This window comes from Strigops habroptila, chromosome 3 (assembly GCF_004027225.2).
Source record: "Strigops habroptila isolate Jane chromosome 3, bStrHab1.2.pri, whole genome shotgun sequence".
NCBI lineage: Eukaryota > Metazoa > Chordata > Aves > Psittaciformes > Psittacidae > Strigops > Strigops habroptila.
Window position 1 is genome coordinate 28,635,903 of NC_044279.2, and position 14,622 is coordinate 28,650,524.

The 14,622-nt window shown below is 44.9% G+C and overlaps 2 protein-coding genes across 3 annotated transcripts in view; one reads left to right on the forward strand and one right to left on the reverse strand.

Moving 5' to 3' along the window:
- Window positions 1–4,617, reverse strand: part of ZNF277 (zinc finger protein 277) — a 52,012-nt gene extending 47,395 nt beyond the window's left edge. For both annotated transcript variants that reach the window (XM_030479016.1, XM_030479017.1), the window contains exon 1: window positions 4,475–4,617. In XM_030479016.1, the coding sequence (XP_030334876.1) occupies window positions 4,475–4,517 (43 nt within the window). In that variant the 5' untranslated portion in view covers window positions 4,518–4,617. The remainder of the gene's footprint in view (window positions 1–4,474) is intronic.
- Window positions 4,618–4,648: 31 nt separating this feature from the next.
- DOCK4 (dedicator of cytokinesis 4) overlaps window positions 4,649–14,622 on the forward strand; it is a 254,581-nt gene continuing 244,607 nt past the window's right edge. Inside the window, 1 exon segment of the mRNA XM_030479015.1 lies at window positions 4,649–4,938. Within this exon segment, the coding sequence (XP_030334875.1) occupies window positions 4,902–4,938 (37 nt within the window). The 5' untranslated portion in view covers window positions 4,649–4,901.

Genomic DNA, 14,622 nt, shown 5'->3' on the forward strand with positions numbered 1-14,622 from the left:
AAGGACTATTCAGTATATATATATTAAAAAAATAACGAGGGAGTGGTAGATTAAACACAAGCAAACATTAATGAGCAGGTGATAACAGAGACAGTAACTCATCTTTGGTCACTACAGGGACTAATGCCATTACAGGAACTACTGAAACACAGCCTTGAACAGGTTCAACCTCAACATTGTCACTGATAAGAAGGGGGAAATGTAATTATCATATGTATTATAGTAAATTTGAGGCTGTTTGCGAACTGTGTGAAACTTGCTATGGGATATCAGAAGGGGCCTATGGAATTATATTTACCTTTTCGGAAATTTAGAGGAGGAGCATTGCAGTGACAGCTTCCTTCATGTTTGCTACTCCAAGCTATGTTAGAAGGTGTGGTAGTGCAGAACACCTTAGACAAAGCTCATGGTGCACCAATGCAGCCCTGCTGAAGAAGCAGTTAAAGGGTTTCCCTGTCAGTGATATGGTGAAAGGGAATGATACACAGGTATTAAGAGGTGGAAAAGCATTAAAAAAAAACAACCCAAAACAAAACCAATCAAAAAAAGGAAAAAACCCCCAACAGAATAAGTGTGGAGAGCAGGGGTGAAAACAGGATCCAGAAGCAGTTTGTGGACAACAGCTCTTGAGATGCATGGCACCAGGACAGGAGCAGTGGGACCAAAGGAAGAGCTGTGAATGGTGGAGACTGGTAGTTCGTTAGGGAAAGGGACAGGACAAAAGGAATACCCAAGCTGGGTATGGGAGAGAGCAGAGGCAGGAGGAACTGAATTGATGTTGGAGAGTAACTAGCTGAGGAACTGTCATTAGAGCATCAGAGAGGACTTCTAGAGGCAGATGACAGCTAAGGAACAGGGGCAACGAGTAAGAAATGAAAAGTAGGCTCCAAGTAGAAGAAGAGAGGACAGTGTGAAAAGATGGAAAGCCATCAAGGACAGAAAAGCCAGATCAAGCCCTTTTTTTTGCTGATCCATAAGCAAATAGGGAAAATCACAAAGAAGTTTATGAAGACAGTTAACTGGAAGCTAAAATGCCCACCAAATCCTCGGGCTGGCAGCAGCTGGAGCTGCAGAGGGGATAACCTGAGGGCACGGTGATGAGACAGCAAGCCCAACTTCTGGCAGCCAAAACCAAACAGGGCAGAAAGGATGTTAAAATACACATGACAATGACTGGGCCCTGGTCTCAGGTTTAGCTAAAATGAGAAACTACTGGGCATGACATGAGAAATGGCTGAACATAAAGAACAGAGTGAGAAGCTCAAAAACCTTGCCAAGAGCGCAGTGAGGAAGGGCTGGGTTTCAGGTAGTTAGGAGGGGCAGGATGTAAGAGGTGGCTGGGCTTCACAGAGGCTTGGGGGTGTATGGTGTTGGGTCCTATGGGGGAGTGAAATGTTGCAAGGCACACAGGGCTGAGGTATCAGTGATACCGTGTGAGGTTGAGATGGCTCAGGTGAAAGCATTGGAAATATCAGATTTGGTTATGCATCAGATAGTGAACATCAAGCTGGTACAGTCAGTGAGTAGGAGATCCTCACCTGGAAAGACTTAGTGTCTGACCCAGTAGCTGGGTAGGGGGCCCAAGGTCCCCGCATAGATGTTAAACAGACTTAGAGCCCACATTGGTATTCAAGTGGCCTGCGAACATGGGGTTTGCTTGTGACTCTGAAGAGGATCACACCCGTCGACTTGGACAGAGAAACCTCCTAGATCTAAGAGGACATGGGACTGGCTTTCAGTAACCAGGAAAGAGGAACCCCTGGATCCCAGAGTCCACTGGATTGAGCAGCTCTCACAGCACCCTCAATGGAGAGAACTTAAGAGTTGAGCTAAAGAAGTGATGCTTATAGTATTAGGAAAAAAACAACTTTCACTAAAATGTCCTCTAGGTAGCAGTGAAAAAAGGCAGACTTATGCAAGACCAGCCAAACTTTAGTTTTCCACAGTAAACTGAATTCCCTTAAAAATGGGACATGAGAGAGACAGGTGGAAGGAATAAGAATAACAGCATGGTATTAAAAAGCATTTGAGCACATAAAGACCCCGAGTAGGAAACCATAACTGTCAGGCTGCAGATGAAACGATGAAAGACACACTTCCAGAAGAAACCTCATTTTAAAATACATTGACAGATGCTGTAAGAAATGTTGATACGTAGCATAATTAAACTGAACAAACTGTACTGTGGACAGTGATATGTTTGTTAAAAGCCACTTGGTGAAGGCTGCTGGAGGGAACTAACTAGAAAGCAACACAGTCCTGGATTACAATACAAAAGCACAGTCTTTCCTTTAAACAGGAAACAGCAAGACAGGAAAAAAAATGTTATTTTTCCTATATCCAGTCTCCAAAGAAGTGACACACCTTCTCAGGGGCACATGCAAGTCCAAGATGCTGCCAGAACAACTAGTTTTGTAGAAATGAAACCTCTGAAAGAGTAAGGATTTTGCTTAGAGACAGGGAAATGGTAAATATTAGGGTGAGGTATTTCTTTGCCCACAGACAATGTGATTTATTGTGTAAGATTTGTTAACCCTAAGCGACAGGGTTCTAAATTAATAATTTTGAAAAGGCTATTTCAGCAATTGGGTATTCTTGTCTTTGTTCAAGGGAACAAGAAAGACAGGCTCTGTGCCTAATACAAACATGCTGAAGTCAGTCATGGTTAAGATGACAGACAGCAGTTAAAAGGTGGTGGCACAATTTCAAGACTTCCAGCCAGCACATTGGCAGTCCTCTCTTATGGAGACAGGGATAGCCTGGATGTACATGGATGTCTATAGGCTGAGGTGGAAGCAAATTTAGCGGGGGACCTATTATTTTGATTTTCAGTAGTGACTTTCATACATTTTGTCACTCAGAACTCCAAAGGATCTGCCAGTGGATGCAAAGTGAGTTTGGGAGCAAAGTTCACTAATCCTTTCACTGAGTGCTTGAGCTCATTGATAGAAAAACAGCCCAGGCCTCTGAATTCCAATGAGACAAACTTTTTTTAGTACTTGTGCTAGTGTCTTTACCACAGTGACCTGGAAAACCCTCAGGGTAACCTCATCATCTCTAGTACTCCACAGACCTATATACTGTCACACACAGACTTGGACAGACTGAAGTGCATGTCCTTTACAACAGTTAAAGCAGCACAGCTTTGCCGCTGGGTGCAGTTACACCAGTGTGGAAGCGCTCTAGAAAGGTCTGCCTTTTCACGTAGGAGATGCTCATGTCAACACACTGCAACACATAAATAAAGTAAATGTACTGCTTTAATTACTAGCATAAAATGATATTATTTTTATGAATAGAAACAGAGTATGTACTAAAGAAACAACACAAAGGTCACTTAAAGGATCACTCACTACCAAAGTTTGACAACTAGAAGGATAAACACAGAGTAAGCACAGTCTAACTCTAGGCTGGAAACTGCCTCTTTTCATATGACTTCCTTTCATTGTGCCCTTTACACTACCAGTGACTTAAAAATTCAACAAACTTTGACAGTAGAGGATAAAAGCCAACTGAACTGAAAGAAACCCCTCCTCTCTTAAATGTGAAAACATTAAAATATTTTTATGTTCAGCTCAAACTGAATCATCCCATAAAATTTCTAGTTACCAGTTCAGAATAATGACTTGCTTGTAGAACACTTTCTTAAAACCAGACATACTCCTCTTACAGACAACCTATACCCGGTGAGGCCTGCAGAGCAGCATCGTATCACTGGAGTTTTCCCACTTCTTTCCATCTCTGCCTTCCCACAGGACCAATTGTAACCAAAGCTCTTGCTCCTCATTCGCAATGCCCGTGTTTCTCCCTCGAGGATCAGCTCAGTCTGAGGATTTTTTGCAGTTTACCTATGGTGAGCTCTCCCTACGCTGCTTCTAGAAAGGCACAGACACACAGGCCTCTCAACAAGGATGGAAATCTTGCTGCTTTTCCTGCTTAAGATGCCTGACTTAACCCTGGCTGTCACTTTCCACAGTCCGTTTGTGCTCCTTGCTGTACACCGCCTGCTTTTCTCTATCTCTGTGCATTTGTATGCCGAGGCACGGATTTCTGTATAAGTCAAAAAGTCACCCAAACTACCATCCAGCGTCCCACCTCCCTGGCACACTGCCGGCACCAGTTCCCTCTCTGGCACAACTTGCCATTGAATCCTATCCCCACAGCTTCATGTGCCAAACGCTAGGGTTTGCTAAGAGAAGGAATAGCTCCAGCAGGACCACAAGAACGACTTGTAACTGCCACGAGGCGGGGACGGGGCTGCCCCTGGCTCTCCCCGCTCCGACGGATCACTGGCGGGGCCCACACCACGCCGCGCCGGGCCCGGACGGCTCCCGCCTGTCCCACACGTGTCCGCCGCTCCCTACTCCCGGTTCCCCGCCGCGCCTGCCCCGTTCCAACGCCCGAGACAGGGCCGCAGAGCCACCGGGAGGAGGGGAGCGGGGGGTGCCCGCTCGCCTCCCGGCCGCGCACTCACCTCCCCGCCCCGACGGCGCTGCAGCCCCGCGGAACGCAGCCATTGCACTGCCGCTCCCCCCGCCCTGGCGTAGGGCGGCTTCTGGGAGCCGAGCTCCGCTCCGCCCCGCCCCGCCCGGCGGGGAACGCGGAGCCAGCCGGGGCTCGTAGTCTCTAACCGGCCGCGGGCGACGAGGGGCGCGGCCGCGCCGAGGCACTACGTTCCCCGGCGTGCAGCGGGACCGGGCTTATAAGTGGCTGGCGGCGAACGCGCTTCAGCTAGTCAGTGAGGCAGACGGCTGGGGTGAACAATGCGTTCGCCGCCGGGGCCGGGCAGCCACGGCTGAAGCGCGGCGGGTGCAGCAGGCAGCGAGCGCACTCCCGGCCACCGCCGCTCCCAGCGCAGGGGCTGCCGCCGGTCCGTCGGCAGGCGGGCGGCTGCCGCGAGTATGTGGATACCCACTGAGCACGAGAAGTACGGCGTGGGTGAGTGCGGGCAGCGAGCGGGGCAGAGCGGGGGGTGCCGGCGCCGGCGGGGAGCGCATCCCGCGGCGAAGCGGGCTCACCCGCGGGGGTGGCGTGGGCTCGCGCCCCTACCGCCGGAGCGGAGGCGGCGTCCCGCCAGTGCCAGCGGCATCGGAAGTCCCGGCGGGGCGGCGGGGAGCGGCCCCTTGCCCAGTGCAGCCACAAAGGGCGGCCGCTGCCCGCGGATGGGGCCGGTCCCGGCGCCCCTGCTCCGAGCGCTGGGTGGAAAGGCTAGCGTTCCGCGGGGAACAAAGCAGCCTTGGCAGATATCGCTGGCAGCGGCGACCCGGCGGGGAACTGGTCACCGTCGGTGGCAGTGGCGGTCCCGGGAGAAGCGGGAGCGGGGCCGCGGGTATTGTTCGCGCGTCGGAGGTTTGTCGCTGCTTCAGTGGAAACAAGACAAAGTGTCGCTTGTGGGAGTCGCGCTTCCTTGCCTATTTGTTGAACTCTGCGGGGCTGTGAAGCCCCTTGCTTTGGCTTACGGAGTGATCGGAGAGAGTCACTGTGATTTTTATTTATATCTTTTTTGACACTACCGATGAAAACCGCAGCGCTCGGTGAGCGGCGGTGGCTCGTCCCGGACAATAGCCCCCTCTGACACAAACGCAGCTGAACTGTTACACAGAGCTACTAGCGTAGTAAGCGGCTTTCTCTGTGTTTACGTCGCATTTGAACGCGGCGTGGTGCCTGGCGCGGAAAAAGCCGGAGGAGCCGGAGCCCTCCTTTGTGTTGGGGTGTGTGTTGGTGTGTGCGTGTGTCAGCGCCGGAGCCAGCCCCGCTGGAGCGGTGCCGCTCCGTCCCATTTGGAGTTGAGCCCAGATGTTGCTGTCCACCGAACGTTAAATTACACAGATCATCGATGGGATTTATTTTCCTGACTTCTTTACTTGCCAGGTCACAGCTGGGTTGCGAGATATTGATTAGTCCTGCCACCCGCCTTTTTTTACTAGGATAGGCAGAGGCTTAAAAAATCACTCTGGGACTCCCTGGAATGGCATGCTGAATATTATCAGTCAAGCATTTCAAGCTGCAGCCGTCCTCCCAGTCTATTTGTTGTTTCTTTTTTAAATTATTTTAATTATTTTTTTATTATTATTTTTGAGCATAGTATGCTATTTCACAACTGAAGCATTTTTCTGCCTAATTTATGAGCTAAAAATCACTATGAAGCATTTTTTCTAATACTGAAAACAAGCAGCCAAACACTTTTCCCCTTATTTGAATAACTACCGCCTGGTCATTAAACAATTAAGTGATATCCCTTAAACAAGATTTTCTATGTTTAGCAAACCTTCTCGGGTACTTGCACATGGATCACTGTCCAGTTCTTCCTCACTCACCAGGGCTGGTGTCACTGAAATCTTATGCCTGCTAAAGAGACACAGTTGTGATTTCTCAAAAGTGAGCTTTGGCTCAACCAGAAAATGCAGTTCACTACAAAGATCCTCTTTATTTGTGTAAATATAATATAGTCACAAAAAGATGCTTATTCTTATTTAAATTCATTCCATGGTTTTCTGTCATTTGGCTTCCAAAAGGCTATTCAAGATAGTAACAAAAAGCCACTGTTCACTTTGGGTGCTCTGTACCCCTGGGGTGGGGGTGACAGCCTTGTTAAGTGACCATTACAAAATGTGGGAATACCGACCTAAAGTTCTCATTTTTTTGTAGGACTGTGTTTTACGCTATGTGCTCGCTCACCTGCATGATGAGACCTGTCCGCAAAATCTTCACATCCCATTATTGTATAAGCTATAGTGCTCTATAGCAGTGATAGAGGAGGCAGAAGAAAGAGTTGTATATTGCTGTATAATTCTTTAAAATTCATGTAGAAGGAATTTCATAGATCAAAATTGCATTTAGCACCACAGACCTGCTTATATATTTTCTCTTTATGATGATGGGATTATTAAATTTCTTTTTTTATTACTGATGTATTTATCTGCCCTGGTAAAATAGGTACGTTATAAAACCCCTTTGAGAATCCCGATTAGTTGTACCAAGCATATGTATCCTTTGTATAAAGAGCTCAGGGCTTGCATCAACGTCAGACCTCATCTGCATTTTCAGTCTGAATTTTGCAGCACATGCTGTGTGCTGCACATTTCTACTGTGACATGCCAAAATGGATGAATAACCAGGCAACAGCCACCTGGTTGCACTGAAGGATTGCTGGTAACCAGGTGTCTGTGGCTCACTTGCACAGCCTGACTGATTCCCATATTGAGGGGTGGTTAATACAAGTAACAGTCTTTTCTTCCATTTTTTAAACTTCTGCCTGCTAGCCAGTGGTGATATCTAATTGATTTTTGCTGAGCAGATTGCTTTACTCTGAGTTCATTTCCTAGTAGACAGACATGCTGCCAGTTCATTTCCTAGTAAATATACATACTGCTGTAATGAAGGACATTATTATGCTTATATGGGACACCCTTTGTACTACAATTATGTTTTTAATTCTAAGGTTATAGATTTTGTCAGTTGTGTATTATCCCTCAGGATGCTTAAGGTGAAATACACATCAGAGTATTTCTGGTTCTGAGAAAGTTTGCTTTGTCTGGGTTTTCATGGATCTATTTCCAGAACAGAAGGTTAAGCTTCTGTATTTCACTTTGAAATACCATACATTTTGAATCACACCTTCAGCTGTTGTGTCAAACTAGAGATGGCATTGCATAAAGGATGCAGTGGTCAGTAATGTAGTGTTTAGCACAAAGTATGCTGATGTAAGGGTAGGAGAGGTAAGATATTTTTTTGCTGTTAGTAGTATCTAAATATGGTAGATTTCAAATGGAATTATCTTACAGAAATGCTATGTGCTGTGCTATGTGAATTCAGAACCTAACAGAACAATATTGTTTAGAACAATAACCAAACCCTTTGTTCAAATGAGTCATTTAAGATGGCATAGCTGTGGATGCTCTCCAGGTGGCAAATAGGTAAGTGTAGCTTTCAAAGGTTGGTGCAAACTGCAAGCTGCTAGCTGTAATAAATAAGTCAGAGGACTACATAATTATTTTGTAGCTGCAGTTTGGAGTAAAGATACAAGTTCTGTTAGATAGCTTGCATATACAGGATCAGTTTTTCTTGCCAGATCTGCCTCCTGATATATCACCTGATTTCTTTGATTTACCTGAATCTGTAGGAATGCAGTTAAAGCTTTCTGGAATGTAGGTGGTTCATCTTCTACTGAGCGCAAAGATTCTCAGCATTTGTCAGGAAGGCATTTTTTTGGATTAGGATGGAAAGATTAATCAAGAAGAGTAATTAAAAACAGTTGCTGAATGCATCATCTAATTTGTAAGCAGAATGGTATTGCAGATCCTGAAAATTGTTCTGTACAGCAAAATATACCAATTTAACTCAGACAAGTTTAAATAGTGCTTGGTATTTTTAATGTGGTGAAGCCATGAATCTGCCTTCCCAAGGGGGTGTGAAGTGTGGCCATCTCCTACAGCACATGATTTTGTGCTGTAAGCTGAAGTTTACAGAAGGAAAAAGACGGGGGTGTATTAGTTGATCACAGGAGCAGTATTGACTTGCACATAGACAAAAGCCAAATCAATTGGCTTGTGCCCTATTCTGTGTTTCAGCCAGCCTAGTCTTGCTGGCAGTCCTGTTGAAAGATAGCGGAGACATCTTTGTCTTCATGCTGCAATCACTTTTTTGACTGCAAGCTAACTTTTCTGTAAATATACTTGGTTTGTTTAGCTCAACAACATTTCACAGAATCATAGAATCATAGAATCGTAAGGGTTGGAAAGGACCTTAAGATCATCTAGTTCCAACCCCCCTGCCATGGGCAGGGACACCTTGCCCTAAACCATGTGGCTCAAGGCTCTGTCCAACCTGGCCTTGAACACCGCCAGGGATGGAGCATCCACAACCTCCCTGGGCAACCCATTCCAGTGCTTCACCACCCTCACTGTAAAGAACTTCTTCCTTATATCTAATCTAAACTTCCCCTGTTTAAGTTTGAACCCATTACCCCTTGTCCTACCACTACAGTCCCTAAGGAAGAGTCCCTCCCCAGCATCCTTGTAGACCCCCTTCAGATACTGGAAGGCTGCTATGAGGTCACCACGCAGCCTTCTCTTCTCCAGGCTGAACAGCCCCAACTTTCTCAGCCTGTCTTCATATGGGAGGTGCTCCAGCCCTCTTATCATCCTCGTGGCCCTCCTCTGGACTCGCTCCAACAGCTCCATGTCCTTTTTATGTTGAGGACACCAGAACTGTACGCAGTACTCCAAGTGGGGTCTCACAAGAGCAGAGGAGAGGGGCAGGATCACCTCCTTCGACCTGCTGGTCACGCTTCTTTTGATGCAGCCCAGGATACGGTTGGCTTTCTGGGCTGCAAGTGCACACTGCCGGCTCATGTTAAGCTTCTCGTCAACCAACACCCCCAAGTCCTTTTCTGCAGGGCTGCTCTGAATCTCTTCTCTGCCCAGCCTGTAGCAGTGCCTGAGGTTGCCCTGACCCAGGTGTAGGACCTTGCACTTGGCTTGGTTAAACTTCATAAGGTTGGCATCGGCCCACCTCACAAGCGTGTCAAGGTCCCTCTGGATGGCATCCCTTCCCTCCGGCGTATCAACCGAACCACACAGCTTGGTATCGTCGGCAAACTTGCTGAGGGCGCACTCAATCCCACTGTCCATGTCACCAACAAAGATGTTGAACAGGACCGGTCCCAACACCGATCCCTGAGGGACACCACTCGTTACAGGTTTCCAACTGGACATCGAGCCATTTACCACAACTCTTTGCGTGCGGCCATCGAGCCAGTTTTTTATCCACCGAGTGGTCCTTCTATCAAATTGATGTCTCTCCAATTTAGAGACAAGGATGTCATGTGGGACAGTGTCGAATGCTTTGCACAAGTCCAGGTAGATGACATCAACTGCTCTGCCCCTGTCCATCAGTTCCATGGCTCCATCATAGAAGGCCACCAGATTGGTCAGGCAGGATTTCCCCTTAGTGAAGCCATGTTGGCTGTCACCAACCACCTCGTTGTTTTTCATGTGCCTTAGCATGTTTTCCAGGAGAAACTGTTCCAAGATTTTGCCAGGCACAGAGGTGAGACTGGCTGGTCTGTAGTTCCCCGGGTCTTCCACCTTCCCCTTCTTGAAAATGGGGGTTATATTACCCTTCTTCCAGTCATCGGGAACTTCACCTGACTGCCAGGATTTTTCAAATATGATGGACAGTGGTTTAGCAACTTCATTCGCCAGCTCCTTCAGGACTCGTGGATGGATTTCATCAGGTCCCATGGACTTGTGCACGTTCAGGTTCTTAAGATGGTCTCGAACCTGATGTTTCTGTCGATAACATGCTAGACTTCTAATATAATGTCTTTTGTTTAGCACAAACACTTTATCTGCCTCTCTTGCATTCATCTCCAAACAGTACAAATGAAGCGTTCAATCTTATTTCCTCTGTTCTATGTTAACCTTCCCTCACACTTCTATGTGGAATTCAGTTTGTATTTTTGTCTTGGACTAATATGGCCACTAATAATGAGCTATAAAAACTGTAAATGAGGCTCTCAGTGACATGGTTTAGTGGTGGACTTGGCAGTCCTGGGGTAATGGTTGGACTTGATGATCTTAAAGGTCTTTTCCAACCTAGTTGATTCTATGATTCTATAATATTGAAAACTTCTGTCAAGCTGCCTAAATATCTGTTTAGGGGTGAGGCAAGGCCAAACATAGTGAATTGGTGGGTTCATATGGCTAAAGAACAGTTGAAATATGATCTTAGTTTTATTGTTACAGCTCATAACTGTGGGGCTGTGAGGTACCATAGGGCACTGGGGGTGAGGTTGGCAGGGTACCAGTGCTCTCTTCACTTCACTGGAGCCGTGGGAGCCCATTCTTATTTTATGGAAATACTCCCTGATTCCTAGCTATCTCAGATAGCAAAGACCCACACATTTTATGTAGGAAGATTTTTGACACGTGACACATTGTCATGGAGGCTTTTACATAAGTTTAGGATGTCAGTCAGATAAAGGTGATATCTTCCATTGTCTTTGATATAAGCAATGTCTTTCAGTGTCTTTCAAAAATGGAATGATCTCAACTCACAGGTTTTTGGACAACCTCTTCCCTCTCTCCCCCCAGACATTGACTATATTCTGTTGGAAAGCAGAATAAGAAGGTTGAGGTTTTTGGTCTTATGATCAAAATGACTTAGTCTTGTCTTAAAGAAGTGTTCATGAAGTGGTGAAATTGCCTTAAAATAAGACTAAAGATTTTTCTTTTTTGTCTGTGTGTATTTTATTCCTATTTTTTTTTTTTTTTTTTTTTTACAGCTGCCTCCCAAGAATAGTCTTTAGTATGGATGTGATGTTTTGAATGCCTGTCATCTCCTAAGGGACAGCCCAGAGCTGGCTGGCTCATTAACACCTTTTTATGTATTGCCCTTCAGAGCTCTCAACTTTCCTATTCACTACGTATCTGGAGCTGCTGGGGAAGATTTGTTAAGGCTGATGTTATTTCAGTTGGCTGTATATGGATGACACTGATTTTGTTCCTCTTTTACTCATTGAGGGCTTTTGCCACATTCTCAGTGTTGGACTTGTGTGGCTACTAGTTGGGTCAGATTTAGCCAAAAGATGATGGAACAATGGTGAGTTAAATAATGAAAAAGCATTCTCCATTTCAGCAGGGAGACCACATCTTTACCTTCACTCCTTATGTTATCTAGGATGGGCTAATATAATCTGTGATTGCTTCTGGGAGCTCAGACAGCATGTGATGGAGTCACTGACTTCTCTGTCAAGGAAGCTATAATTGGTTATTTTACTCCTACCACAGAGAGATCAGCAACTTTTTGCACTGCTGCAAGAGTGTCTGTCTTTGACTCATCTCTTTGCTTCCCTAACTGGCATCACAGAAAGGAAACATCAGAATAAGACAGGGCTTCACATTTGCAGCCTGGTTCAAGGTGAACATATTCCAGAGTTTCCACTTCATTTCTGAGTGTAGTTCACCATGTAAGTTTTGGTCTATAAAGTTCTCCATAATTTGAGTCTCGGGATCAGGGAAAATCCTGAGGAGAGCACTTTGACTGCTTGGATCATTTGTGACATTTGCATGTATTCAGCAACTGAGACAAGACACTTTCAGCAGAGTTTGCACCCCTGGGAGATGTGTTGCTTCATTTCTTTGATTTGGAGAGACTTTGATGGCTGTGTGTAGGTGTTTTTTTTGGTGTTATGTTTGTTTTCCTGCTGGATTTGTATTTGGTTCCGTGAAGTTACAGGGGAGCAAACTAGGTAATCCTTCAAAGTCCTTTCAAGCCTGTCTTTGTGGTTCTGCACACAAGGGTTGAAATATGAAGGTTTTGCTTCACTTTCAGTCTGAAATTTCTTTTGTTACTGTGGTGGTTTTTTGTTTGTTTTTTTTATGTACGTCATTAAGGAATCTTTTTTGGTTTGCTTTTCCTCATTTTCTTGCTATGTGTCCTTCTGTGAGAAGCTGACAGAATGCCTTTGAGGTTACGACTGTCCCCTTCCCAGTGATTTGGAAGCCAGGATACTAACCTGGAGGGAGATGTCCCTTTTTATTTAATAGTCACATATGTTTAATTTGCTGAAAAGGTCTCAAACATTATGTAATACAAAGGATTGATTTTTGTTTTGGAGATGATCATTACAACCTAGTTAAAATATGTTTAGAAAGAGTTTTGAGAAATTTAATCTGTACTACTTTTTCAAGGCCAAGTCAACTCTCTCTGTCACTTCTGATGGATGTTTGCCAGCATGTTCTTTAAAATGCTGTTAATAGAGCATCTGCAGCTTTTGTCAGTGCTTAGCAACCTTACTACTAGGAAGTGATTAGCACTGGAGTAGTTTTCCTCTTGGATATATCATTATGTGCATATGAAAACTTGCCATGACTGTCTCCTTTTCCTTGTATGAAATAGCTGCAGTTATTTCATCCTTTCCTTGTAGGTGATGCTGTTCTTATCTTTGACCAATTAATCTAAGTTCAAAACTGGACAGGAAAGCTTTATTGGGTAAAGCAGGAGAATCTTTCAGTGCGTGTTTTAGGGCAATGTGTCTGCTTGTCATTCCTTGGGTGATGCTTGTTCCTTTCGCACTAGCAGCACATTGACTCATGTTCAGTCGGGAACTGCTAATCAATCCTTCAGATGCTTTTCTGGAATACTGTTGTCTAGACAGTCATTCTCCCATCCTGTATTTGTCAGCTGATGATTTCTGCTTGTATCCTTAGTGAATGGCACTTTTCTTCCATACTGTTTCTCCTGTTTGTCAGCCATGCTGGCTCCCAAATTTCCTTTCTCACGTAAGCCTCTTGGAAGCACCTTGTCTCACAGCTTTGTTGTGTGAGATGCAATTTAGGAACTGTGCTTGCTAACAGAAGTGGTGCTTCTTTGGAGAAGCAATGTATGATGAACAACTGAAGACACTTGAGTGACACAATGATTTGCCATTAGTTTGCCTCTGTGTTTCAAGGAATGTATTTTTTTGATCATTACAATGATGAGAGACTGAAGTGATAGCTGTTTCCTGTTTATCTTCATAATGCATGTTTGTAGTTATTCAGAATGCATGCTTCCAGTTATATAATCTGTAAACTATGTAACCTGTCAACTTTGCATTCCTGGGCACCTGAAATGCTTATTTTGAAAATAATGTTGATCTAACTTCCAGATGCTCAAGGGTGGATAGGAGAGCTGCAAACAGTGCCGCTCTGAAAGTCACCTGTACTGTAGGGACAAAGAAAGAAGCTTTGATTTTGCAATCTGTAATGCATTGTGCTTGCTGTTTTTTGTTGTCTTAAGTAAGAAAATAGGACAAAAATCAAATCAGTTTTGCAGGATTAACACCCTGCCACACACACCCCCCACACCCCCCAGTCTTATGGGATGAGGCACATAAGTGCTCATGTGTTCTTGAAGGAGAGCTAATGTAAGGCGGAAAAGCATGCTGATACTGATTGCACCTTTCATTTTTCTCCAGTTAAGGAATCAAGTAAATTTTTTTTTTTTCAGGTTCACATGCAATTCTTTACCCACTTTGTTAGTAGCAACAGCTGAAATTATTGCAACTGAAAGTGGGTAAAGTCTGTTTACTCAAGTCTCTAGTACATAGTTTTGTTTTCTTGATAGTTTGTGTAGAAAAACACAAATAGTAGGTGAGGTAATAAACCCTAAAATGGGGTTGTTAGCAGAACTCACAGTGGGGTGTTTGAAGAATAACTTCATTTCGGTTTTGCTTTCTGTGTACGTTACTGGATTGCAAGTGTGTGTGTGTGTCTCCTTTCAGGGATCTCGAAGCAGGCAGTGGCTGGACTTCAGCAATCAGGAGCTAAATGGTGAGCTGCTTCAGTTCTTTCTGCAGCAGAGAAAAAATGGAATGCCCTTTCAAATCCATTGCTTGAGATTTCTTGATTTGATTTTTATTGTTGTTTGCACTGAACTTACGATTTCTGCATCTTATTTACAAATGCAAAATGAGTTCTGGACTATAAAGGTGTCTACTGACAATTTTTCATGAGTAATTTGCATTGAGTGTATGGGAGTCTGTGTATGCTGTGAATAAGAGGTGAACACCAACTGCACAATAGGGACTCTTCTGTAATAGAAGTTACTGATTTCTGTTTAGTTATTTTTAAAACA